Source organism: Microtus pennsylvanicus, chromosome 6 (genome assembly GCF_037038515.1).
Source record: "Microtus pennsylvanicus isolate mMicPen1 chromosome 6, mMicPen1.hap1, whole genome shotgun sequence".
In the NCBI taxonomy this organism is placed as follows: Eukaryota; Metazoa; Chordata; class Mammalia; order Rodentia; family Cricetidae; genus Microtus; species Microtus pennsylvanicus.
In genome coordinates, this window is record NC_134584.1 from 81,722,242 (window position 1) to 81,740,704 (window position 18,463).

The 18,463-nt window shown below is 44.4% G+C and overlaps 1 protein-coding gene across 8 annotated transcripts in view; it reads right to left on the reverse strand.

Annotated features, from left to right (window-relative positions):
* Positions 1-3,730: 3,730 nt before the first annotated feature.
* Gab1 (GRB2 associated binding protein 1) overlaps positions 3,731-18,463 on the reverse strand; it is a 116,164-nt gene continuing 101,431 nt past the window's right edge. For 5 of the 8 annotated variants that reach the window (XM_075976548.1, XM_075976549.1, XM_075976554.1 and 2 more), the window contains 5 exons: positions 14,226-14,315; positions 13,022-13,115; positions 12,618-12,741; positions 9,426-9,548; positions 3,731-5,923 (listed from right to left, as the gene is read on the reverse strand). In XM_075976548.1, coding sequence (XP_075832663.1) covers positions 5,765-5,923; positions 9,426-9,548; positions 12,618-12,741; positions 13,022-13,115; positions 14,226-14,315 — 590 coding nt within the window. In that variant the 3' untranslated portion in view covers positions 3,731-5,764. The remainder of the gene's footprint in view (positions 5,924-9,425; positions 9,549-12,617; positions 12,742-13,021; positions 13,116-14,225; positions 14,316-18,463) is intronic. The other 3 variants (XM_075976550.1, XM_075976551.1, XM_075976555.1) reach the window with 1 other exon arrangement.

An 18,463-nucleotide genomic window follows, 5' to 3' on the forward strand; every position in this document is an offset into this window, starting at 1 on the left:
ACAGTGCCAAAGATTCCACAGCTATTCAAACTATTCATGCATTTGAGCAGAATGGATTCGATAAACAGAATCACAACCACCGTTTATAACATAGTGTACATGCAAAAAGTAGCATTTCTGCAAAATACTTTTAAAAAACTAAAAATAACTAAATATTAAGTAAAAAGGAAAAGCAGAGAACTTCCCATTGGTTGAGGACAGCGGTGCACATCTGGCATCCCAGCACTCCGGAGGTGAGGGCAAAAGAAGCATGTGTAGAGGCCAGCCTGGCCGACACAGTGGGTCCTGTTTCAAGAAGTCCCCCAAACAAAACAAAAAAGAAAGGCAAACACTAGTGTTCAGTTTAAACATGGATAACTGGCAAGGTGGTGCACATCTTTAATCCCAGCACAAGGGAGGTAGAGGCAGGCAGATCTCTGAGAGTTTGAGGCCAGTCTGGTCTATGTAGCAAGTTCTAGAATAGCCAAGGCTACATAGAGAAACCCTGTCTTGAAAAACAAAAATAAAAGCAAAAATACTCCAACATAAATAATTCAGAAAATTTTCACTTTAATGTACAAATATAGCAGTATTTCTATATCAAATTATTTCATGGTTAAACAAATATACACACACATATTTATGAATATGTACATGTGTATATATGCATATACATGTATGTGCACAGAGACACACTCTTAACTTTATAGATTTCTTTAAAATTTTCACAGTAGAAATGTATAGAATGCCGATGAAAAACATTTTTTGCAGCTTAGTGGACAATTACTTCTGTGGGTTAAAAGCTTCATTTCTGTTTGAATTTCAGTTTTTGGAAGCAGAACTATGCTTTGACATCCAAATCTTTGTCAGACCTTACAGCTTTGTAAAATAAGGGATAAAAGCAAGGCAGTAACAAATATAAGAGAAAAATAATTCTCTTATTACCTCTCATCTTTGAATTGACTGTATTGTGACTTTAACTACCTCTAGAGATCCTTATGAAATCTGTGGGGGATTTTTGTTGTTGTTTGTTTTTAATATTTATTTATGTGTATATTTATCTACATGTATGTCTGTTTGTTACATGTATGCCTGATCTCCACACAGAGATCAGCTGGCACTGGAATTAAAGGAGGCTGTGAGCCACCATGTGGGTGCTGGTATCTGAACTTGGGTCCTCTGCGAGAACAGGTGCTCTTAACCACTGAGCTGACTCTCCAACTCTGTGCTGGTTTTTGAAGACAGGATTTCACTGTGTAGCCGTGACTGTCCTGGAACTCACTCTGTAGACCAAGCTGGCCTTGAACTCACAGAGATCCACCTGCCTCTGCCTCCTGAGTGCAGGGACTGCAGACAAATGTTACCACGTCTATGTAAAGATGTTTGTGTTTTAACTTAAGTTTGTGATTATCTTTGCAGAAACAAATGTTTTCCTAATGGCATACACAAAAGCCCCTAAGCTTAGACATAAACTAGTTCCTCATGTCTTTATAAACAATTTCAACACATCAAGTTCTCCAGAGATAATTTAAACACAACAGTGAAATAATTTTTTTTCTGGCTCTATGTATTTGAGTAACATAAATATTTTAGGTGCCTGATGCTGAAAAGGACTTGGAAAAGTCTGCTCCACAGTAACTGTCTCATAAGTCAAACTACTACTACAAAGTTTAATACGTCTCATCTATGACAGCAAAGGGCCTCCCTAACACAACTGCTTCTGTGTTTTAAAACTGTGAATTGGGCCAGCTTATGAAGCTCATGGCCTGCCACTAAGCTATATCCCAGCATAATAACATGCTTGCAAACCAGAATGCTGTAGATCTACAAAAGCAGCACTTTCTGAAAAGCTATGGAGAGTTTCATAACTGTTTTGAAACCGACTGGTCAGATGATCTAAACTATTTTCATATGTACGTGTGTTCTACCTGCACATATGTCTGTGCACTACATGTGTGCCGTATCCAGGCCTGGAATTACACACAGCTGTGGGCTGACATGTGGGTACTGGGAATCGAACCCTGATCCACTGGAAAAATAACCAGTGTCCTTAACTGCTGAGTCATCTCTCCAGCCACAGGTAAAATGGTTTTGAGACAAAGTCTCAATGTAGCCCAGGCTGGCTTTAATCTTTTCAGTTCCTGCCTCCACCTCCCGAGTGCTGGATTATGTGTGTGCTACTATGCCCAGCTGGCCCATTTATGCAGAGCTGGGGACTGAAGCCAAGGGTTTGCACATTCCAGGTGAGCACTCTACCGGGTTCCTGACATGCAGCTTCAAAGAAAGGTTTTACTTTTGGATTAATCATGTATTATTGTATTTGAAATCTAAAAATACATTCATCTTCCACACAACACCCTCTGCTATCTTTCACACCTATTTCATGGTTTGAGAGTTTAGGTGCATCTCAGTCATTTGGAAGTTTTGTTTCAGAACGTGCAAAAATTCAAGGTTGTGAGCCTCTCTGGGCTCCCAGTAATGTGGTTAACTATATTCAGATACCTAGGAGTAGGATGAGCCATGGGTTTCCTTTCTTTTCTTGCATCACTTTGCATGCCTGGTGCCAAAGGAAGTCAGAAGAGGGCACTGGGTCCTCTAGAACCAGAGTTATGGATGGCTGTGAACTACCATGTAGATACTTGGGATCAAACCCTGGTTCTCTGCAAGAGCAACCTTTAGGCCATCTCTCTTGCCCTCTACCTGCCATGTACATATCCATCCATGTACATATTCATCCATGTACATATCCATCCACGTAGTATCCATCCATGTACATATCCATCCATGTACATATCCATCCATGTACATATTCATCCATGTACACATTCATCCGTGCACACATTCATCCATGTAATATTCATCCGTGTACATATTCATCCGTGCACACATTCATCCATGTACATATCCATCCATGTACATATCCATCCATGTACATATTCATCCATGTACACATTCATCCGTGCACACATTCATCCATGTAATATTCATCCGTGTACACATTCATCCATGTAATATTCATCCGTGTACATATTCATCCATGTACATATTCATCCATGTACATATCCATCCATGTACATATCCATCCATGTACATATTCATCCATGTACACATTCATCCACGTAATATTCATCCGTGCACACATTCATCCATGTAATATTCATCCGTGTACACATTCATCCATGTAATATTCATCCGTGCACACATTCATCCATGTAATATTCATCCGTGCACACATTCATCCATGTAATATTCATCCGTGTACACATTCATCCATGTAATATTCATCCGTGTACATATTCATCCATGTAATATTCATCCGTGCACACATTCATCCATGTAATATTCATGTGTGTACACATTCATCCACGTAATATTCATCCGTGTACACATTCATCCATGTAATATTCATGCGTGTACACATTCATCCATGTAATATTCATCCGTGTACATATTCAAAGAGAACATGTACTTAACAACAATGACAAGTTTTAAATTTACTTTAAGAACATTTGTATGGGTGCTTTGCCTACATGTAAGCCTGTGCCCATGTGTGCAGTGCCTGGAGGCTGGAAGAGGCTGTCAGATTCCCTGGAACTAGAATGACAGACAGCTGTGAGTTGTACAGTGATGCTCAGCTTGCATCCCAGTCCTCTGTAAGAGCAGCCAGTGCTCATAACCACTGAGTCATCTCTCCAGCCCTCGTACACATTTTCTTGACACGTTACTTATTCGCAGAAAATTACAAAAGAGCTCACACACCAAACTCAATCTTTTTTTTTTATTTATTTAAAAATCCACCTCAAAATTCAGTTCTGGGTTTTAGTTTTTGTTTAAAAAGGAGCGAACATTTAAAAGCATCCAATGTTACTAGTCTACAATTCACCTAGTTATGAACACTTGGTTTGTGGCCTGGGAAAACAAGCACAGCACACAGATCAGGCACAGTACTGTGGCCAGTGGGCCAGAAATCAGGGCACATTGTGTACGCAGGCAACAGTTAAGAGGTCTGAATGGAGGGAGACAAGCCTCAGATGTGGACATTCCGTTCTGTGTCCCCTCCCCAAGCCATCAGTGAGTCTCAGATCAATGCATAGAGATTGTATGTAACTTGGGCAGACAAGGGACAATGCTAGCTGCTTTCCAAGTCACACGGCAAAGCCAAGACAGACAAGTGCAATTACAGTGACAGTAATTCATGGTCTGAACATCCACACCACGCGACGCCATGTTACAGATGACAGAATCGCACCATTCCCTTGCTGGGTTCAGAGATCCAGTCGGGCGGTATTCACCACGACAGGGATTCACACAACAGCAAGGCTTCGATGGTTTGAGAACTGGGGCAGTGAATACAAATCACAGTACAAAATTCTTAATTCATCTACTCACCAAGGCAATAGGTGCTACTTACAAGGATCACTTAAAATGACATTTCTTTTTTTAAAATGCAGATATAAAACATTAATTGCATAGGGATTTAAATATAAGGCCAAGAAGAATATTAAGTAAAAAAAAATTATAGAAAGGGCACTATGGTGTCAAAAGAGAGGATTTCATTCTCAAGAGTAATAATATTGAATTACTGTCTACTTAATTCAAAATCACAGTATGTTGCTGTAACTGACAGTGAATGCCAACGTTTCATTAATTCTAAACCAATATTAGGATTAACCCAAACCTAACTGGAGCTCTCTGTCTAAACCTGATCAGGGTATTGGCACGGCAGTGCCCTGAACGTACCTGATTAGCCACAGAATCCACCTTTTGCAAATGTTTGATCCATGTGAACAAGGGTTGAGAGCAGACCACCAGTCCATCTGCAGGGGATTTGTGGGCCTAATAGTGTAACCGGAGCCAGTCTGGCAAAGGTGCAAGGTCCTACCCAGCAGAACCCTTCACACAATGAACCCAAAACACCAATTAACAAAAACCAACCAAGTTATACTATTAAAACCTAAGTATACATGAGCCAAAGAACTAGGTCTTGACACCAGTATATACATTTTCCCCTGTATTTTGGAAACCAACAAAGGGGGAGTCCAACTATATTCTACAGTTTAAGCTCATGGTTACCACCTTTACGGGAAAGCAAATTGGTGAACTACTTCTCATTTTAATGGTGTTAGCCTGTAGCTTCAACTGAAATTTCCAGAACTAAAAGGAGCTCATTTCACTTAGTATTGTTACATAGAGTAGTGTGAGAAGACAAAAGGAACTCCCAAGGGAATCTGCTAGGGTACATCGGGAACTCCCGAGGGAATCTGCTACGGTACTTCGGGAAGACCGAAAGGAATCTGTTAGGGTAAGTCGGGAAGACCCAAGGGAATCTAATCTGTTAGGGTACGTCGGGAAGACCCAAGGGAATCTGTTAGAGTACGTCGGGAAGACCCAAGGGAATCTAATCTGTTAGGGTACGTTGGGAAGACCCAAGGGAATCTGCTAGGGTACGTCGGGAAGAAGGGAATCTGTTAGGGTACATCAGGAAGACCCAAACCAACATGGTCAATGAAAAAGTGCATCACTATAGTAATACTACAGGCATGTTAGCTAGGGACAGATGTTTCTGTGAGAACCACAACACTATTTCCCCCACATTATTTACACGTTACAAATCCAATACCACACAGCACCATTTACAATCTAATTTGCTTGACCACGTCTGAGAGGTCCTTTTCTCCATCCTTGCTTGCTTGAGCTTCTACTGAGAGTAGAAGCATCGTGTTCTCTGCTTGGCATCTGTCTTTTCCTCAGTTCCCACTTGTTCGGCAGTGGCAATGGTGTATCTTCACTTCACACTTTTGGTGGGAGTTTCCGATTCTGTCGACTGCCTGCCATCCGTCCAGGCTTCCCGGGTGCTCTTCAGAGCCAGAGTCTTCTGCTGGTCCACCACAACATAATCCACCCTCTCGTCGGCCATGCTGCTGCCCGATCCACTGCTCTTTTGCTAAAAAAAAAACAAAGAAATTGCCCCCCAAGTGCAATTTGTGAGAATGATTCTGGGTGAAACTCAAAACTTAAAATAGATACATATGCCTTTCATGGGAGTGCCCATCTTTCCCCCCCAGGACTCGGAAGGCAGAACTAGGTAGGTGGAGCTGAGTTCAAAGTCAGCCTGGTCTATGTAGAGACTCCAGAGCAGCCAGGGCTACACAGTGAAACCCTGCTTCAAAAACAAACAAATATAGACAGATATTTGCAGCCCTGAAATTACATACAGAAAAGCCTTAGTTTAAGTGTATTGTCTGAACGTACCTAACTTGACACTAATTTCTCTTAATTTTAAAATTATATAGAACCATTCAAACAGAAGAAGGTGAAAACCAGGTCCATCTAAAACGCGGAGACCAGAGTCTTCCCTTAGCTTCTGTTCGACCTTTCCAGACCTGGATCAGCACCAGGACCACCTGCTGCTTACTCTTAGCCCTAAGTAAGGTGCTAGTCAAAGGAAAACAAACTACAAAGGTGATCCCCCTCGACCCCTAATGTGCAACTAGATACAGGGTAACTGAAAACAAACACAGCTGGCAATGTTCTGTAGGGCTCAGTATACAGCAGGAGACAGCTAGGATTTGAGGGAATGGTGAAGAAGGACAAGCCTTTGCCATGTACATGGATTGGTACAGTGCAATGGGGGGTGTAGGAGTGGGGGGCTAGGGAAGGAGAGATGCTGGGGTGTGGGACTAGGGAAGGAAGGATCTGGGTGGGCTAGGAAAGGAAGGATGCTGGGGTTGGGGGAGGCTAGGGAAGGAGAGATGCTGGGGTGTGGGACTAGGGAAGGAAGGATCTGGGTGGGCTAGGAAAGGAAGGATGCTGGGGTTGGGGGGGCTAGGGAAGGAGTGATGCTGGAGTTGGGGGGGTAGGAAACGAGTGATGCTGGAGTTGGGGGGCTAGGAAACGAGTGATGCTGGGGTGGGGGCTAGGGAAGGAGTGATGCTGAAACCGAGACTCCGGATAAGCTGGAGGTCCTCTAAGGAAGCTGATGTGGTCCTAGAGTAGTCGTCTCATCTGGCTTCTAGAAGCAAAGGAACTAGAATTGCTTTGTGCAGGAAATTCAGCTTCTCAAAGTTCAACCCTGAATTTGCAATAAAAATTCATAAACACACAAGGAGGCAAGCCATAAAGAATGTAGGCTAGTGGAAAGAATAAACACGAATTCCGGCCTCTGAGGACTTCAGATACTGAAATTACTGTATCAGACTATAGGTATGTGCACAGAGTATTAACGGGCTAATCAGAAAAGGCATTAGACACACAACAGAAAGAGATGAACATCAGTTAAAGCGAATCAAACAGAATTTCATTTCAGAGATAAATATACAATAATTGAAAACAACAAAGAAACCAAAAACCAAAATTCTCAACAAAAGAGAACTGAGAATTAGTAAATTTGGTGATAGAGCTATAAAAACTATCTAAAATTAGACAGAGAACCCAAGGACAGAAAACTACAAAGATGTGGAAATAGAAGGTGTGCTGTGTCTTAACTGGCAGGTGATAAAGGGAATTAGCAGAGAAGCGATATGTAAAGCCGCAGCGAACAGACTTTTGAGAACTGAGAAAAAGTTATAAATGGGGGTGGGGTGGGGAAGCACTGTTAACATCCAGGCACACGTTGAGAGCCTGGCACAGTGCGTCACCCACCCGTCTGCACATGGCTGACAGTATCCTGTTCCTTAGGAGACAAGTTCCATCTACTCCTGCTTTCTTCCTTTGCTTCTTCTCTGAGGAGGCAGCTCACTGTCTGTCTGTCTGTCTCTGTCTCTCTGTCACCTCCTCCTTACCCTTCCCTCAATCAACTCCACACTCAAGCTCTGTCTGTGTGGCCTCTCTGTCTTTCACCTGCCACGAGACTCACTGAAGGTTCCACCTTGCTGGGTAATCATAACAAGCATAACTTCTGTAGAGTGGACCAGTGAAAAGAAGTCTACGTCTACACACACTCTCGTGAAATTGTGAATTCAGACAGGGAAGAGTGAAGGCAGCCAGATGGGACATGGACAGAGGAAGAGGGTTCCGGGTGGTGAGGAGGGTCAGGCAAGAATCGACCTCAATAGCTCAACTCCCTGCCAGGAAACTGAGTCTCTCATTCTGTTAGGAGACGGTGTCATGTCAACATGACAGCAATGAGCTTTTCTCTGGTACAAATAATGACATCTTACGTAAGCAAACTCCCTAATTTTAAAGATTTAAGTTTATTACACTGAAAATTATCCAGATAAGCTGTGGAATACTCCTCTTGTACATTGTAGAGATCTGTCACTTGAACTGGTTTAATAAAACAATGATTGGCCAGTATCCAGGTAGGAAGTATAGGCTTGGCGAGCAAACAAAGAATGATAGGAAAGAGAAAGGTGACTTAAGAGCCCCTTGTCAGACAGCAAGATGGCCGTACTGAGATGAGGTACCATCATATGGCAGGGCATAAATAAGGGATATGGGTGAACTTAAAATATAAGAGTTAGGTAATTATAAGCCTGAGCTATTGACCGGGCACTTATAAGTACTATTAACTCTCTGTGTGGTAATTTGGGAAGCAGCTGCCAGGTATTTGGGACCAAGCAGCTCTGAGACAGGAAACTTCCACCTGCATAATTATGTGGGGGGAGGGGGAAGGAAAGAAATGTGATCTCAACAAAACCTGTTTCCAAAATAGAGACACACAACCTGAAAAACTCATCCCAACAGAGCTCCATTACAGGGACTTCTACAGGATGTACCGCAGTGGGGATGAGTGTAGGAAACACGACTTACAGAACCAGGAACTGGAAAGGGGCTTGGGGCTAAAAGTGTACACTGCTCCTGCAGAGGACCTGAACTGGATTCCTAGCGTTCACATCAGCAGGCTTTCAAGCACGTGTCATTCTGGCTCCTGGGAGCCGCTGCCCTCTTCTGGCCTCTGATGAGCATGCACTCATGTGCTTATACCCACACACAGATGAAAAGTTAAAAAATATATAATTTAACTGTCTAATTGGCAAGCATGATAGAAATTAAAATTTAAGGAAAAAAACAGCACATGATTTGAGCCATATTTTCTTTTTCTTTCATTTTTACAGAGGGTCTCCATGTAGAGCTGGCTAGTCTGGAATTCTCTATGTAGACCAGGCTGGCCTTGAACTCAAAGACCTTCCTGCTTCTGCCTCCTGAATGTTGGGATTTAAGGTGTCACCACCATGCTCAGCTAAGCCACATTTCCTTCATTCTAAAGAGAGTGAAAGCATGGGCAAACTCAGAATTTGTTAAGTAATCATTTCTACAGTAACCACAATGAGTGGAAAGCTTACAACTTCCACACCTCTACAGAACTAGTATCTTCGTAATTCTGTTGCTTGTGACTTAGAAAACAACTGTGGCGAAATTTCCATCAGGCCCCTAAAACTTCTCCAAAGAAGATGGTCTTTCAAAGAGTGCTTGAATTACTTACAGGGCACATCTGTCTCACTTACCTTCCGTGGTGGCGTGGATTTCCCAGAATCTAGGTCTAGATCTAGGTATTCGACTTGTTTATCTCCCTTGGGCTTAACCATGGGGCTGCTTCCTCCATCGAGGCTGTTACTGCCGAAGAGATTCTGAAAGCACAGAACAGCAACCAGTGGGCAGACATTCAGGAGATATGCTCTGCCCCCCTCTCTCTTTTTTCCCCCCCGGGGGATGGAGAAGAGTCACTGTGTTGTCCAAGACTGGTCTTGAACTCCTGGGCTTTAATTCAAACTTAGTTAAAGCAAGACCTGACCTAGGAGAGCCCCCAGCGATGACTACAGTAGGAGGCAGCCATATTTCTTAGTAGTGTAGCTAGCCACTGGTAAGTGTCCCTTGCTCAAGTAAATAACTCCTTACCCACACGTGTGCAAGCAACCCACCCCAGGCACATGTGCACACGAAACTGTGAAGAGCAATAATAAAAAATATTTAGACATCAAGCCACACATGACTGCAAAAGCTGAAGCAAACATTCTTTTGTTTGTTTTGGTTTTGGCTTTCTGAGACAGGATTTCTCTGTGTGTAGCTCTGGCTAGCCCGGAACTGGCTCCGTAGATCAGGCTGGCCTCAAACTCAGAGATCCACCTGCCTCTGTCTCCAAGTGCTAGGATTAAAGGCGTGTGCCACCATTGCCTGGCTGGTGTATTTTTAAATGCAGGGAGCCTGGTAAAAACTAAGACAGTTTTAGAAGATTTGTATATGTGCCCAGCTCAATTACATTTTTATAGAGAGGAACCCTCTTAGGTCTTGCTTTTAAAGTGGGGGGGGGGGTCTGGTAAGAGGTGAGGAGGAGAAGAATATGATCAAAATATACTGCATGGAAAATTTAAAAATAAATATCCACATTTAATTTCAAGCTATTTGGAGAAAGATACATCCAAGCATGTTAACTAAAGCTATGGATCATGACTGCACTTCCTTCAGCTAAGGACCTCACACTCTCTCAGCCTGATCTCTTCCTTACATCAAAGGAACTGCATTATAGAAGGACTCTCTAAAATCAGGCAGCAAACCCTGAAGACAGACTTTGGCAAGGACTTCCAGAGCAAATGGCACAGCTCACAGGATGGGGAGCACCTTAATGCCCAGTTAAAATGGCGGGCATGCTCCCTCTCCTAAGTTATGAAAAGAACAAAACCCCGCAATGCAATCACAATTCTTTCCCTCTAGAACGGCCCTCTCAGCTTGGAGTGTGGGTAACGCTCTGTCTGAAGGTGCCCAGTGCAAACACACATTTCACTTTTCTCCGGCCAGGGCGGTTTCTACAGTATTTTAAGTATAAGAGTGACACATAAATTCCTAGTTCCTGCACAGTTAATTCCAGTTGGCTGTTCCTCAGAGGACTGGTCAGCACTCCAAGCTGAACTCTGTCTAACTATCAGCAGAGCAGAACTAACTAACTGGGCTTTCTTCTCATCTCAACGTGGGGCTGAAATTCAGCTTCTTTAGGAACTCTATGGGCCCATCTCCACACTAGCCTTTCACCCAGTATTTTTCCCACACAAGTTTTAGAGAAATTCCAGGATTCTGAGACTCACTGTAAGCACTATGCACATGAAGTAACAAAATAAAGCAATAGTGCTAACGTTCTAAGAAATATGCAGGATTGATTGATGTTTTTGTTATCATCTAACAACATTTATGGCAGTAGTTGGACCATGACTCAAATTTTTGACAACCTATTAAGGGTTCATTTGATGAATGTGTGACTTGATCTGTACACACAAATCAGATGTAATATAAATCTGTCCTAACTTTTTGGAGACTATTAATTTTTCTACACCAGTTTAATAAATCCAAAAGCATGTCAGATCCTGTGAATTTCTGTCAACACATTGTATTACAACAGTTAAGAGTTCTGAGGAATCTTAACAACCACATTCTTTTCTAAGGAAGGGCCACATGGGCCACTGAGTCCTGGCAGCTGGCGGCATGGGGAGCTAGAAGGGACACAGTCGACTTATCGATTGTACCCACAGCTATTGCACTTAAAAAAAAACACAACTGTATATGTGTGTCTGTACATATGTGCATGTGTGTGCGGGGACTCACAGAGACCAGCAGAGCACACCGGATCCCTTGCGGGTAGAGTTACTGCCATGAACCATCTGAAGTGGGTGCTGGGAATTGAACTCTGGTGTGCTTGGCTGCTGGGTCATCTCTCCAGCCCCAGCTCATGCTTGTTTGGACATACTAGACATACCAAAGTACTTTCCTGCCTTAATGCCATAGGTACATACAATTCTTAATTTCATTTCCTCAGTTTGACTTCTGATTGTAATGCCTTTCTTTCTAGTCCTTCCTTTAGTAGAACTGAAAGATCATTGGAGACTGTCTGCATAAGACAGTTTTTCCAGACGCCTGCCATAACCTGGGCCTGGAGGATTTCACTGCACTACAGCTGGGGATGTTTTAAATGAACTACAGCTGGAACGGCTGTGAACTCCTGGAGTGTGGATGTGAAATGCCCTTCAAAGGGTGATCTGTGGGAGGACTTGATCTCACAATGGCACTACTGAGAGGTGGCGACATCTCCAAGAGGTGGGGTCTTTATTTATGTCACTGGGGTCACATCCTGAAGAGGGTGTGAGATCTTGGCTCTTTCTCACTTTGATACAGGTAAGGAGGCAGTAGCTCTGTCCCATGGGTCACCACAGGCCCAAAGCAACAAAACCAAGCAACCTCAGACACTCAGCACTCCAAGTAAAATAAACTTTCTCAGCCAGGCATGGTGGCACGTGCCTTTCCCACCTTTAATCCCAGCACTCTGGAGGCAGAGGCAAGCAGATCTCTGTGAGTTTGAGGTCAGCCTGGTTTATAGAGTGAGTTACAGGACTGGCTCCAAAGCTACACAAACCCTGTCTCAAAAACAAACAAACCTTCTCTCTAAACTGGTTGTCTCAGGAATTCGCTACAACGGTGCAGAGCTGGCACAAAACCCTTCATGTTTTTCAATGATTTACAACGGTAACACAGAACAGTTTGACCGCGGCTGGCATTAGACTATGATAGTCCTTAAATGAGCAAAAGTACTTTTAAGGGAGCCTTGGATTGGTTAGGCATAGGAAGAAAGGTGTGAGGGTAGAAGTGTGCAGATGGTCAGCACGGTTTAAGCTGCCCTGGTTTCACAGGGAGAAATGAACGAGGACCGTACATACCGAGTCTTCGCTGGACAGGTTTGGGTTCATGGGGACGTAGTTCTCCTCACTGTCGTGAGAGTCGCTGCTGGACGTCGTGCTGTGCACAGAATCCGGCCGAGGGGACAAGGGGAATCTAGAGGAGCTAAGGAAAGATCTCCATGAACATGAGGAAGAGCTGTCCAATCACTCCAGTATAAACCTAAGCGATAACACGCATCCTTTCTAGTTTACGGTTACATACTGCACATTTGTATTAGAACACATGACAGCTCCGACTTTGTAGACCCCTGGTAGGGGAGCTTCTCTAGGCTGTTGTTTGACCTATTGCTCTTGAATATAGGCGTTTTATAAAGTTATTTTATAAAATAGAATATTTTAATTGTCCCGCTGTCCAAACTTCGTGTTTTGAGCAGAAGACTTACTCCCGAGCGAAGCTCCTAGTGATGGGGGATCTGACTGGGGCTTGCAGCTCTTCCCACTCTGGCAGCGGCTTTATTTCCAGAGGTGCTGGCTTGGCTAGGAAGAAAGAGAAGAGAAGATCTGGGTGCATAAAGCCTCGAAAACCAAACAAGATCCTCTCAATTGCACAATTTATACATGGCAGGCAGACACTGTCTTACGTATGATAACAAGGCCTGCAGTGTCAGAGTTTTAAACGCTCAGGGAAAAAAGCTAAAACTTTCGATGCATGACTGTCAGTCAGCTCAAGGTCCAAACTACGAACGACTATATGTTGTTTCTCAATGCGGATACACACCTTGTAGATAGAAATTAAAGTTGCTGGGCACTATTCTCATTAAACCATTTTTTTTTTACAAATTTAATCTTTGGGAGCGGGGGACTTAAGCATCTGTGTAAAACTCGTTCCCCAGTACTGAAGCATCCAGCGGACAGCAGCGCATGTAAAATGACGTGCCAAAATCACCGGAAACTTCGCTAGATCCCAAACCAAAGGATCATCAACTTGTTCAAAAACATGTAATCTTAATCAGCTATCTTACACATATCACGAGAGCACCGGGTGGTCATTTCAAAGCTGCAGATCTCCTGGGCTCACAGCTCAAGCATGATGAAGCCCGTTACTGAATCTCAGTCAAGAGCTCTACCAAGCTATAGCCTTAAAACAGACACCTTCAGCATACTGCCTGCATGAAGGTGATTTTTCTTCGAGTTTCCTTTATTTATTTTTATTTTACATAGAATGGTGAACAAGAGTTCAGCTGTCAATTTCTAAGTTATGCCATGGTAAAAACACCGAAACTACTTTTTATTCTATTTCAGAACAGAAAACATATATATATATACAAAGACAGGAGACAACTGGGGCTCACAGCAGCCCATAAGCAAAGGGGAAACAGCTTGCTGCCGCCTAGAAAGTTAAGGGGTAATGCAGAGACAAGGCTGACTGTAGCTGACATGGAATCAAATGGTCCCCACGCTGCCTCTGCCCATCGGAACAAAGAGACTCACTGTGCACCATGAGCTGCATTCTCTTTAGAGACAGCACACTGGGAAGCAGCTTGCAACAGCAGTACTACTAAAGCTCCCCTTTCCCTTTTCCTTCTTTCTTCTGAATAAAAAAAAATAAAAATAAATAGATTCCCAATGCCCCAATTAGGTACATACCCTTTCTTCTTGTAGCAAAGTCAGCTATGGTTTGTGAATCAGTTCGCTCTAAACCATGGGGTTTGGGTCTTAAAATTTTAGGACTCTGACCTAATTGGTAAAAAGAAAACTCTCTTATTATAATGTTATTTTTAAATTTGAAAATGGATTCTGTTAAAAAAAAAAGGTACAGAGCCATGTGCAGAAGTGTGACTTAATAAAAGCACAAACAAAAACCTGTTAGTGAAAACCATGCCAGCCTCTCTAGACACTATTCATGCTCAGTACAATGAAAGGGAGAAGCTGCATGCTACGGCGTGACAGGCACGGGGAGGGGGACAGAGAGGGCCGGGAAAGGGACAACGAGCTGCTTAGCCTTCTTTTCTTGAGGACAAGGAGGAAGGCCGTGTGCCATGTTAGCAGTTCTTGTAACATGTCTTAGAGAACTAGAGAGCGCAAGAGGCTAAATGAACGTGACTTGAGCAGCTTCCTTTGGCTTCCCGCTGCTCAGGGATGCAGCCTTTACTGTGTTCCTCTACAGAGAACCGGGTGGCTTATCCACAAGTTCAGTATTGTTCTCCAGGTCAGCTTGCGATCTCACAGCTCTCTGGAGTCCACAGTCACCCACAGCGTCAGTCTACTCAAATGAAGCAGAGAGGTGCCCAGGACTGTTCTTGAATGTAGAGCTGTTATGACTCTGAGTAAATACAGATGTGGACATCACCTGTCTGAACACCACAGACCGCTGGCACATGGAGGTTCTAGTATATCCAAACTGCTGTTGGTGTTACCTGCGGCGTGTTGTTCACCCGGTGGTTGTCAGAAGGGCCAACGGTAGTTTTACTTTGTTCCTGAATTGTTCACCTCAGTATTCTCTAAACCTTTATTTGTTTAAGACAGGGTCTCCCTACATAACCCTGACACTCATTAAGTAAATAATGACTACACTTGACCTCACGGAGCTCTGTCTGCCCCTGTCTCCTGATGCTGGGATTAACGAAAGGCAATGAGCCACAACACCAAGCTGTACTCTCCAAATGTTATCTGGTTAAATAATGGCTGCTGTCTTGCTCTGGTTTCTCACATTTCTGTAGCTCCATACTTCAACTGCAACTGCTGTCCAGTACTTAGTGGGTCACACCATCAAGCCAACAGCCTTAGCAGGACCAGCACAGGGGTCAAAACCTCAGAGCTGCGTGAGAAGTCTGGCTCCTTCGAGCAGCTGCATCCGGACCACACATGTTAGGGAAGAGAGAACTACTAAATGAGAGGCATTGAAACAGAAGGAACAGGTCACCCCGGAGGATGAGAGCCTGTGTGAGTTCAGGCCTGGTGGCTCCCGCCCAGAATGATCTTGGGTTATGAAAAGTAGTGACACTCTTTAAAAAAACAAACAAACAAAAAACAACAAAACTATGCCTTAAAAATCAGGACATCAGTCTTCAAATGTCTCTTCTCCTGTTTCTACCAGGACAAACAGGGGCCAGGGTGTTCACAGACAAAACAGAATCATCAAGGATCTGATAACTGGGAGTTTCCTGATGGCCACTGAACTTATTAAAAGCTTAGTTATCTAGGAAATTATTTTGTTTTAATGTTTTCACCCCTGTGTTTTCGTTTCATAGATCTTTTTTTTTCTGGGAGGGACCAGTTTCAAATTAGTAAAAGCAGAAAAAAGTTCCCATCTATGTCCCTTTAAATTTCTTCTAGTAACATCTTATTGTGGCAAACAAAACAAAAGTATGCTTAGAGGAAGAAAAATCAGAACGAGTTTACTACTTGGATTTCTATTTCGTTTGTTTGGCTTTCCAGACAGGGTCTCACTGTGTAGCCTAGCTGTCCTGGACCGCACTCTATAGACCAGGCTGGCCTTGAGCCGAGAGGCACCAGTGGCCCTGCTGTGTGGGACCGTACAACGGGCACCCACTTACTTCCCATGATCACCCAGACATGAGATGGTTTTCGGAGATTAGATGGAGTGGAGGATCTGCCACAGAAGTGTACTGCGGACGCCCACCTCACCACACTGGTCAACGTCCCTTGTCCCTCCACAAAGCTCACTAAATCACACTTTATAAGACTGCCTCAGATGGCCCTTACCGAACAACAGCAGACACATACTGAGGACTTCCGGTAGCCAGGGATTGCCTGAGCGCACCTAACCCTCCCCAAGCTCCCCAGTGAAGGTCGGATTGGAACAAATGCTCAAATCGTCACTGAGGAATGAGGGGCTGCTAAGAGTCACAAGGACGGCAGCAGTGCCAACGGAATTGGAACTCTCTGAGTGCAGGCTGAGGGTTCACTTTCTCATCGCCATGGGCTTATTGCCGCCTGGAGCCCTTATCATGGCTATTCTACTTGCATAGTGGGTCCTCTCAACTGTGTTTATACTACCGCCTTCACGAGGAGGCGAACTCTGCTTTGTTACGTAAATAAAATAAAACCAGGCACCAGGGAGACAGTTCAATCAGTACCGGGCTGTGCAAGCTCCAGCACCTCATCTCTAGCACTCAGGGGGGCCCCAGGCAGAGTGCTGTACCCCTGCAACCTCAGTGTTGAGGAGTGGGGGTGGTAGGAGGGGGGCTACACAAGGGGATCCCCGGAGCTCACTAGGCAGCCAGTGAGGTAGGGGGGTGAGAGAGTGTGGTGGTGGGGATCCCTGTGTGGGGTTGGGGGGTGAGAGTGGGGTGGTGGGGATCCCTGTGTGGGGTTGGGGGGTGAGAGAGTGTGGTGGCGGGGATCCCTGTGTGGGGTTGGGGGTGAGATAGTTTGGTGGTGGGGATCCCTGTGTGGGGTTGGGGGGTGAGAGTGGGGTGGTGGGGATCCCTGTGTGGGGTTGGGGGTGAGATAGTGGGGTGGTGGGGATCCCTGTGTGGGGTTGGGGGTGAGATAGTGGGGTGGTGGGGATCCCTGTGTGGGGTTGGGGGTGAGATAGTGGGGTGGTGGGGATCCCCAGAGCTCGCTGGGCAGCCAGGCCAGCTGAATCATGAAGCTCAGGGTTTAGTGAGAGACCCTGCCTTCAATAATGAAGTGGAGAGCACTTGAGAAAAACACCCCACGCTGACTCTGGCCTCTGTACACTACATGAATAGAGGTGGGGGAAAAATCAAAGATTGTTATCAGAAAACATTTGCCTCTCAGAGTCAGTGTACTCAGCGCGGTTCTGCAGGCCACACTTTCTTCAAACACACACGTGCAGTTCCTTGTGAAAAGTCCTGCGCACTAATGGTATCCTTGGAGGTAGTTCCTACATAAACTCAAGGCTACACGAGAACGTTCTGAATTAGTTTATAATAGCATAGCTACATTATTACTCTTTTAAAATTATGTTATTATTTCCAGTGGGCACCCCCAAAATGAAGGCTGAAGAAAAGTAACTCGTAAGATCACTCTCTCAGCTGATTTCAGCAGGTACCTGAGGCAGAGTTGTGAAAGAAAACATCTGGGCTTGTGTGGACAGTGTAAGGAGGAGTGCAATAATGTAAGAGCGACAATTATTACACAGGGAAAACTGTCTCTGGCTAGTGAGGCTCTGCTATAAGAACAGAGCCCACACTTATTCCCCTTAAGCCATGACAAGTACTATCCCCAGTCTGATTTAGGATTAGCTCCTCTTTATTAACATTAGAGAAGGGGCTGAAGAGATGGATCAGGGAATACAGCACTGGCCGCTCTTGCAGAGGACTGGGTTTCATTCCTAGCATCTACAGGGTAGCTCAGAGGACTGGGTTTCATTCCTAGCATCTACAGGGTAGCTCAGAGGACTGGGTTTCACTCCTAGCATCTACAGGGTAGCTCAGAGGACTGGGTTTCATTCCTAGCATCTACAGGGTAGCTCAGAGGACTGGGTTTCATTCCTAGCATCCACATTAGCAAAACAAAGGCTTCACCGCTGCCCCAGTTCTGCTCAGCGCTTCTGGCGACTTCTCTGCTTCTCTGGCACCTCTTAACAATACGATTAAAGCGCTCCTTATCCAATGCATGTGACATGTGCCTCAAAGAAACACCCCTGAAAAGGACAGTGAACACTGAGCTACCCCGAAGGCCACACATTAGGTGTCTGCCCTTCTGCAGCTTCAATCAGTTGAGAGCATTTGGAAAACTGGCCAGTAGCACACACTATGACAGCTGACGTCTAGAACTGGGGCATAAACAAGACTAGGCTGTCACTTGTTCGTCACAGACTCTTCCAAGGAAAGCAATTGCAAAAAGCCAGTTGGTTGAGGCTCTAAGAGGAACCGAGTGAGTTTCTCACGAGT